This window comes from Halichondria panicea, chromosome 12 (assembly GCF_963675165.1).
Source record: "Halichondria panicea chromosome 12, odHalPani1.1, whole genome shotgun sequence".
NCBI lineage: Eukaryota > Metazoa > Porifera > Demospongiae > Suberitida > Halichondriidae > Halichondria > Halichondria panicea.
This window is the reverse complement of record NC_087388.1, coordinates 2940397-2949187: the sequence shown is the minus strand read 5'-3', so window position 1 is coordinate 2949187 and position 8791 is coordinate 2940397. Positions and strand designations below refer to the sequence as shown.

The 8791-nt window shown below is 40.6% G+C and overlaps 3 protein-coding genes across 3 annotated transcripts; 1 reads left to right on the top strand and 2 right to left on the bottom strand.

Moving 5' to 3' along the window:
- Positions 1-997: 997 nt before the first annotated feature.
- Positions 998-5902, bottom strand: LOC135344987 (cytoplasmic tRNA 2-thiolation protein 2-B-like). The gene is made up of 14 exons (XM_064542303.1): positions 5761-5902; positions 5610-5681; positions 5448-5526; positions 5225-5284; positions 5102-5162; positions 4825-4934; positions 4274-4563; positions 2883-3018; positions 2673-2804; positions 2456-2547; positions 2264-2333; positions 1684-1774; positions 1391-1416; positions 998-1306 (listed from the first exon to the last, which is right to left on the bottom strand). Exons 1-14 carry the CDS (start codon positions 5820-5822, stop codon positions 1265-1267), a joined length of 1323 nt encoding a protein of 440 aa, XP_064398373.1. The 5' UTR covers positions 5823-5902; the 3' UTR covers positions 998-1264.
- Positions 5903-5911: 9 nt separating this feature from the next.
- On the top strand, positions 5912-7610 carry LOC135344984 (uncharacterized). Its single transcript, XM_064542296.1, has 2 exons — positions 5912-6028; positions 6107-7610. Exon 2 carries the CDS (start codon positions 6121-6123, stop codon positions 7447-7449), a length of 1329 nt encoding a protein of 442 aa, XP_064398366.1. The 5' UTR covers positions 5912-6028; positions 6107-6120; the 3' UTR covers positions 7450-7610.
- On the bottom strand, positions 7480-8747 carry LOC135344989 (uncharacterized). The gene has a single exon (XM_064542305.1). The coding sequence runs from the start codon at positions 8629-8631 to the stop codon at positions 7621-7623; it is 1011 nt and encodes a 336-aa protein (XP_064398375.1). The 5' UTR covers positions 8632-8747; the 3' UTR covers positions 7480-7620.
- Positions 8748-8791: the final 44 nt, after the last annotated feature.

The window sequence follows — 8791 nt, the reverse complement described above, 5'->3', positions numbered from 1 at the left end:
AGCAACCGTGAGTATTTAGCCAATCAGATTTAAATGTTCTTATCTAATCTTTGCTACATGATTTTCTAAGTGAAGTACATGATTTTCTAAATAAGTACATGATTTTCTAAGTTGGATAGAACACTTCCTTTAGCCAATCAAATTGCAGTATTTATAGCAAACATGATCTAAATAATAGTTATAGACTGAGTCCAAGGTCTCTATGGGGTTTTGAGACCTGAAGGCCCGAGGCTGTAGTATCTCGAGCGTAGCGAGGGTGCTACTAAGGGCCTGAGGGTCTCAAAACTCCATAGTGACCGTTGACGAGGCCTATAACTGGTTTAGAATAGTGCTAAGCAAGCTAGGCTATATTAACACAAAGAAGACTCTGAAACCAAGAGTTTCTACAAGCCTCAAGCAACGTTAAAGCTTTGCTCTGGCTAGTCTACATAAAAAAACTCACATTGATGAAGGCAGTTTCTGTTTCTTTAAGAATCACGCATTGCAAATAAAAAGTTGCTATTGTCATAGTAGTTAGCTCTGCACTAGAGCACTAGCTATTGTAGCTGCAAGAGAGAGATAAAAGCTGCAAAGCGGCACTGCAGAACGCAAAACTTTAAAAAAGTAAAAAAGTGTGATGTTGCCATGTTCCATACAAGTTAATCTTGACATCATCTTGCCTGTAGGCATAATCAGTATAATAGACCATAGATAATAGAGCACAGAAAGTCTCTATTATCTATGAATAGACCTACTTAGAAGACCTCAGGTCCATAAGTGAAATAATGGACCTCTCAGTGACCTATCAGATTGCAGTATTACTACAAGCATCTTCTAAATAATAGTTAGACACTGTTTAGGAAGTTTCTACATGATTTAGAAGCCCAAAGGGCTGGTTGTAGTATCCCGAACGCAGTGAGGGTTCTACTAGCCCTGAGGACTTCTAAATCATGTGGAAAGTTCCTAAACAGTGTCTAAGCATTTTAGATCATAGCAACCGTGAGTATTTAGCCAATCAGATTTGAATGTTCTTATCTAATCTTTGCTACATGATTTTCTAAGTGAAGTACATGATTTTCTAAGTAAGTACATGATTTTCTAAGTTGGATAGAACACTTCATTTAGCCAATCAAATTGCAGTATTTATGGCAAACATGATCTAAAATTATATAGAAAAGTTAAGTAATGATAAACAACAGTGGGACATGCTATATTGACAAGAAAAAAACTTTAACAAAATATTGACAGATAAAGGTTGGTTTGTATGTTCCACCTCCTTAGATATTTATGTTGCCACAAAGGGAGGGAGAGTGTCAACATCACTGTCCTATGTACGAAATTGATACATACTCGGTGATGCAGATAATGATTTATTTACACACCAAATAGCCCGAAATAATATTACACTCACCGTATCTTTAATAGTAAGTCTGCAACCTGCATGTGAAAGGGTTAGAAAAGAGAGTATAATAGTATAAGCGCTTTCACATGCATGCATGCATGCAGGTTGCAGACTTATTACTACCGTATATCGGGTTTCGAATGCGGTGTTCTTGCGAGTGAAACGCAGCATGCATGCGCATGAAATTTCTCATCCTTTTGCAATAGTTAGAAACGCAATCAAACTAATTGTACGCTGTCATTTGCAATCGATTAGCCTCGCATTCGAAACCCAATAATTATACGGTAAATGTATTGCCATACCATAACAGAGATTCTTCCAAAACTCTTGTTTGGGTTCACTAGGAGCCAGGTGTGAGAAAACAGAAGAGTCCGCAGTATGAGTGAGTGGAGCCTGTGCATGTGTTCATGTAATCATACATTGTATGTGGATACCGTACCGTATAGAGGTTTATTTTCGTATGGTCCACAGTTTGCATTAAATCCTAAACTAAAACTGAAAAATTAATGACGCACAATAGGTTCTACATCGATCACCTTTCTGAGCTGTACGAATAGAATTAAACTTAATTGGTGGTTCATTTTCACCAAAGAAAATTACCAATAATTACGGTATGTTTACACTTCAGGTGTCAGATCGATCAGGTACAACCAAAACACATGAGTAGTAAAATGTGACCATACATTAATGTTGCATAGCAATATTATTATTGGGTTCCATACGAAGTGCTCTAGCATAAAAAAGGCAGGTATGAATAAGACATGCACGTACAGTACTTAAATAATAACACGTACGTAACTGTCCGTAAAATTATGTCTATATGCAAGTGCGTGCATTGGGAACCAGTCTTTCATACAACAAACACAATAATAATGGCAGTACCTGACAAAGTGCACAGCTGGGCCAATTTGTAGACTCAGCTGAAGCTTCGACCATTAATTTATCTCCAGTTCTGTATAGTAACATTGAGCAAAACTGGTACAACAATTTTATTGTAATGATTGTCAAAAGAGAGAGCTATGCGACAGCTACTATTATTCAAGACACTATAATTATACAGAATAGCACACATACCTGAAAACCGTGCTGACAGTGGAGGGGAAATTGGCTTGGAGGCCGTTAATGAAAGTTGTGGTCAAGTGATCAATGCTGCTCGTGTCAGTAGACTATATAGAAATTAAATTAAAAGCAGCATAATTATTATAGCTGTGTATGTATTAAATATAAAGCTACCACAACGTTTTTCTACTTAGGTACTCCGATCACTATAACGCTTAAACTGACCAATCACCTTATCAGTTAAGGAGGGTAGGGAAACAGTATTGAGTTGATTCAGAGTAGCATAGGTAGCAATTTCAGTGCTTGGAAATTCCCTTATTGGTCTTAGAATCATTACATCACGTGCTCTGTTGTCAGCAAAACCCTGCATGTATGAGAATAAACTTCTTATAACTGATACAGAAATAACATATTTTTAATAAATTATGTGCAGTAAGCTTACAACATCCAATGGGAGAGTAGCCCCACGGCCTTGTGCTACGTTGCTTAGCAACCTCACAGCCAACTGGGTAGCATTTACTCCAATAAGCACTTTACGGAAACCTCCTTTCTTTGCTACCTCAGATAGTAAACGCTGCCTGTACAGTTAGAAAGACAAACACTGTTTACTGCCCATGCTTGAATTAGGGCCTGTCAAACTACACAAGTATAACCATGGATAGAACAGCAAGAGGGATTGGAAATGAAAATGTTTGCGTGAAACACTCTGCGTTATAGGGTGTGGCTAAAACTACCAAAGGATTATATTTATAGTCAGCATGCTCATTACCTGTCTTGCTGCCATACAATGTGCTGTACATAGAAATGGTGAAATTGATGTCGATTATAAAAAAGTAAAGAGAATCTAGCTCTAAAAGGTCGACTAAGCAACGCAGCCACTATCACTAAACAAATAAATGCTATACAAGAAGGAATAGCCCTTACTATGAAGTCGTGGGAGGTCAAGGCCCGTGGTGTCTCTAAAAGTATACTAAAGCAGTTTGAAGGACTATACTGCAAACGTATGAACAGTACAGCTTATCCCATAGCATGAAACCATTCTATATAGCACTTAGATACATAATAACCAAGTCAAGTAATGTCCTTTGCTTACTTATCTGGAGTACCTAGCTCCCAGCCCCTAAAGTGATCGCTAGTGGATAGGAGAGCTAGAAACAGTTGAAATACAACCTGAGTACGATGAAAACTAAAATATCCGCAAGCGCGAAATCATAACGCAGAGTGTTTCACCCGTTGACACAGGGCGGCCTGCATGGTCGTTTCCAACCCCTTTCCTGTTCTATCCATGGTATAACTTACGTAAAATGAATACACAAACTAGGGCCACAACCAGTAAACCCTCCCCTCGCTAATCCAAACAGAGCGGGAGCAGACCCCACAAGACATTTTCGGATCAAACACTTGTGAAACACTCTCATAAAACTGTTTGCTTATGCTGTAGTGTAGCTCCAAGAAGTTCAAAAGAGTCGAACCTCACAGAACACGTGTGAAACTATGCTGTGGTGTAGTTCGAAGCAACTTGAAAGAGTCGAACCACATCGAACGAATGTCAAACACTCTCACAGAAGTGTTTGCTTACATTGGTGCATATGTGTTCTTAAAGGCTATTAGCCAGGTGGTATGCAAAATTAATAATGCAATAGCTATCTCGATCTGTTTCTCAGTAACATGTGCATGCATAGTAGTTAATTTTTCTTTATGCTCCCTATTCTGCAAATATGCCCCTTTCATTCTATTTATGTTATCTGGATATGAGGTTTCGGGCTAACAGGGTCTCCGGATTAGCGAGGGTCTACTGTACTTACATAATAATGCAGTATTACCTACACTGACCTTAGGGACAGCACAAAATTCTCTTTTGCCGTTTGAGTTTTTGTGCTATCAAACATCTCTTTCAGTTTAGTTTCAAGTGATAAGTTTCTCCTCTTACTCATGAAATCCATGATACATTGATGAAAGTGTTTTCGAGAGTCTGTAATCTCTGTGGCATGATTTCCTTCAGTGACATTTGAGGTGCCACTGCTCACCATTGCTGAATGCTCTCTAGGTGCAGCAGTACTTGAATCTTTACTCGTGGGGCATCCAAGCAAGTCAACATCGTACACTTCATATGACCCATACACCTAGAGTGAAATAGAGAAAATGCAAATGACAATATATCGGGACTGATGTTTCATTAAAGAGCCAGGGCCAGGGCCAGGGGAGCTGGCAATGGGATTAGTGCATAAAACTCACATAATGTAGAGAAGCCTATAGGGGAATACCCCACAGAATAGTATGTATGCCATGGGTTCTGACACAATAATAGGAGAAACACATGCACTCAAATATGTGTGATATTACGCTAGTGCAGGATTGCAGCAAGTTACTAAATTATTACGTACCTGTTCGAGCTGTGTAAAGAGAACTGAGAAGCCCGACTGCACTGCTATGCTCAACACCTCCCCTATTATGTGGCACCTCTCCTCACATGAAAGTCCCAGCAATGCACCCTCTGTGTGAAACAACAAGATATAGCTAGCTCACAAGAGCTAGGTAAAGGGTGGCCTATTTTAACTCTCAAAGCATCAACAATCCCCCTGCCTACAATTAAGGTTTTGTCATACAATTTTCTGGGAGACAAGCAAGCATTCTCCCCTCTACCAACTTTAGACCCCTCACCATCCACATAGATGACTGTAGGCACAAAACGGAGCTTTTTGTGTACCTGATGACTCAGACCCTGTGAGGAGAGATACGTACAACCATTATTATTATTTTATTAACTGTCAGTAACGAGCTTACCTCTTCAGAAAGGGCAAGCATAACACGTGAATTCTGACCTCCAGAGAATGCCAGCAACACCTATACAGTGGATTACACAATGCTATTGTTTACCTACACAGGATAGTCAAATAGGCTGAATCAGAATCAGAGGGTAAGCTGACAAGTGCAAAACTTGAAGGTTCTCATTGGAAAACTAATTAATAGGCCTGAAGTAATAATAATTATGTGCAGAGGATTTTACTTTTTCTCCTGTCGACACCAGTCTTGATTTGCCAAAAGTGGCTCTGAAGCGATGAATAAAATAGTTGTTGAAGCAAACTCTGCAGTAAAAGAAATAGGTTCACTGAGAACATGTGGAGTTTAAAAATAATAGGTGCCTGTGTATAAGCACTTGGTCATTCACTTGCAGAAAGGATCCTTCGTCCGAGCATTGGCCACAGCGGGAGAACCACACTTCATACAATTCCGCCCTTCACTGAGAAGGAATTCGAACAGGCACGGTCAATTTCTTAAATATGACTCTGGTCACCATCATTCCCTGGAACTCACTTTACCTTGAAGTAGATGTAGCTTCTTCTTTAAGCAATGTATCTCCACCATCTTGAACACTGCACATATTAATCACTTTCACTCCAAAACAATCCACGTGGGTACAGTGGGTAAAGTGAGGCTAACCCAGAGGGTCTAAACATGAACAGGCAGTAAAAAGGTCATAATGGATCTGACCACCACGTGGAGCTCACTCATAAAAGTGGGCAGGGCAAGCCTAAAAAAGCATATAACCACAGCAAGTTTCTTTTTCTTTGCAAGAAAAGCGTTCAGGCAAGTTATTCATTCACAGATCTACCAGGCCTACATGCTAGAGATCTACTAGATATAGTACAGTATTTTCATTTGCAGGAATTTACTCAGACATGGCTGTATTTCTGGGTGTGATTGCTGTCCTTTGCTCCATTCTACTACCACCTGTCTACTCCTCTGAAGACCTCTTACCATTTGAGCCGATTCAATATGTCAAAGGCCAACTACCGGACTCTGTGTCGACCCCGTTCACCAACCTTATAGGAGATGCAACACCCACACAAGCAGCAGAATTCATCACCAAGGCGAAAGTACTGCTAAAGTCACATCTGGGGAATTCTGGGACAAGTGCTATATTAATTAAAGGAGAGAGGGTGATGGTGCAACGACGAGCAAGTGGATTGCAATGGGACTCTAAAATCAAGCTTCCATACTCCAATACTATTTCACTAATTAGTTCACTGCTCCCGATTTTGTTGGAGGGCTACAAAGGAACTGCAATTAAAGACCCAATCGAGAAAGTACTACGTGGAAAGGATCTTACCCATCCTCTAGTAGCTGGTCGCGAATCACTGAGCTTCATGGACATTTTGAACAAATTACCTTCAGTTGGAAAAAATATTGACCTTGATTCGTCTTCTCTTCTTAGCAGTCTGTTGGCCAATGGTGAGCTGTCGATCCATTTCGTTAATGCAATCCTCGACAATGCTGCTCATGAAGCTTGGATGGATGCCTTGATGGCGATTGGAAGTGCCGACATCCAACTTGATAGCAATGGGCAGTTAATCATGGATCTTAATAGCCTGTTGCAGTTCGCCCTAACCATCGCTCATGACCTGAAAAACATTGGAGCAGCAGTGAGGAAAGAAAGGATCCCTCTTGACAATGGCAAGTACTTGTTTGGTTGGTGGTTCAACTGTCCAAAAGACTCTAGCTCTAGCTGTCTCATTCCCAGTGCCCCAACAGATACCATTTTCTCATTAAGCCCTGATCTTCGTTTGTATGTCACTCCAAGTCTGGAATTGACCCTCATGATTTTGGGACCAGGAGCCATCTCCACCTCTAAAGGCAAGACGTTGGAGTCTATTGCCGATATCTTAATTGAGGATACTGAGATTTGGAGGCAGCTGGTGTCATCTGTTGCTGAAGATAAAAGTACATCTGAAGCTGAAGCACACCAGAGTCCTGAGGCAAATACAAAGACTGTTCCAGAGTCACCTAACGAGAATATTGAAACCGTTGAGGAAAAAATTGATACCGGAGATGAAGATCTGATTGTTTTAATTCACTGGGTATGGCCTATCCTTGTGTTCTTGTTCTGGGTGACTTTCAGCCACTTGTGGGTGTATTGGATACTGCATATTTTCTGGATTTTCTTGACGAGTGTTTCCAAGCGAGCTTATTCACCCAGGCCCAAGACAGCTGCTGAGTCTAAGAACTGATTATATGGACCACGTGTGTTTAGTTTCTGATTGTTATCAATTTACCACAAGTGAATTATGATTATGTGAAATTAGCCAAAATTATGCAATTGTACATGAGTTTTGTAATGGTACCTTGTACAATTGACAACGCTAATACAAAGAAAATTCTAGCATTGTTATAGTAGTCTACTATGACATCGTGTCTCTTTTAGAACTTCCTGCAACAGCAGATGGATTGAACGTATTCCAAATCTCCGTATCTTCAACTATGATATCGGCAATGGACTCCACACTCTTGTCTCTAGACGTGGAGTTGGCCCCTGGTCCTAGGATGATCAGGGTCAGCTCCAGACTGGGGGTGATGTACAATCGAAGTTCAGGGCTGAGTGAGAAAATCGTGTCTGCGGGAGCACTGGGAATGAGGCAGTTGGAATGAGAGTCTTTCGGACAATTAAACCACCAACCAAATAAATACTTGTCATCATCGAGGGGGAACTTTTTTGAATCTTTCGCCTTACTTAGTGTAACAAGGTCATGTGCGATGGAGTATGAGATTTGCTTGAGGTCTTCAAACGTCAATTTCATTAATTTTTTGTCAGTTGGAGCGGCACTAGCTACTCCAAGAGCCATGTATGCATCCATCCATGCATCTCTCGCATTATCTCCTAGTATCTTGCTCAAGAATCGAAGAGAAACTAAGCCGTTGCTTGTGAGCTTAGACAGAGTGTTAGCTTCATCAACAGAGCCAGATAGCTTGGTAAGAATGTCAACAAAACTACTTGGATTGTTTTCTTTCAGCACTTTGCTGATTGGGTCTTTGATAACTTGATCATCGAAACCTTCAAGAAGAATTGGTAGAACAATGCTCACTATCGATAAAACATTAGCTGGAGGAGTTTCGATACTAGAGTTTAATTCAACCCCTTTGGCTCGATGCTGCACCAAAATATGTTCTCCTTTCATTAGCACAACACTTGTTTCCGAGTCAGCTAGCAACTTCTTCAAATTATCCTTAGCAACAGACATCCAACTAGCAGCATCTTGTGCACTCGCTTCTTTCAGAAAATCTCCCAGAGGTGAGGCGGATGGAGAGTGAAGATGAGCCGAAAGGTACTGCACTGGTTCGTATGGCAGCACAGCATCCACAAACTGAATGCTGCAAAGTACTAGCATCAATGTGCAGGCATTGACTTTATCCATTGTTGTCTTTTAGAACTCCTACCAGTGCAGCACTGAGTAACATCTGTGCACAACAGATGTTTTGTGGAAGCATTATCTGAGTCTCTGGTGGGCCTGGGAAGCTAGTAAGGAATGTTGGTTTGTTCGCTGACCTCAAGAGATATTTGCCAGATTAGCACTT

What these genes read in the sequence shown, in the direction of transcription:
- LOC135344989 (XM_064542305.1), bottom strand. Translation starts at nt 8,631, where the DNA reads ATGGATAAAGTCAATGCCTGCACATTGATGCTAGTACTTTGCAGCATT.
- LOC135344987 (XM_064542303.1), bottom strand. Translation starts at nt 5,822, where the DNA reads ATGTGCAGTGTTCAAGATGGTGGAGATACATTGCTTAAAGAAGAAGCT. An exon ending in AATTTTGTGCTGTCCCTAAG is followed by an intron (nt 3,019 to 4,273) that starts GTCAGTGTAGGT and finishes CTAACTGTACAG; the next exon opens with GCAGCGTTTACTATCTGAGG. An exon ending in TACCCTCCTTAACTGATAAG is followed by an intron (nt 2,548 to 2,672) that starts GTGATTGGTCAG and finishes ATTTCTATATAG; the next exon opens with TCTACTGACACGAGCAGCAT.
- LOC135344984 (XM_064542296.1), top strand. Translation starts at nt 6,121, where the DNA reads ATGGCTGTATTTCTGGGTGTGATTGCTGTCCTTTGCTCCATTCTACTA.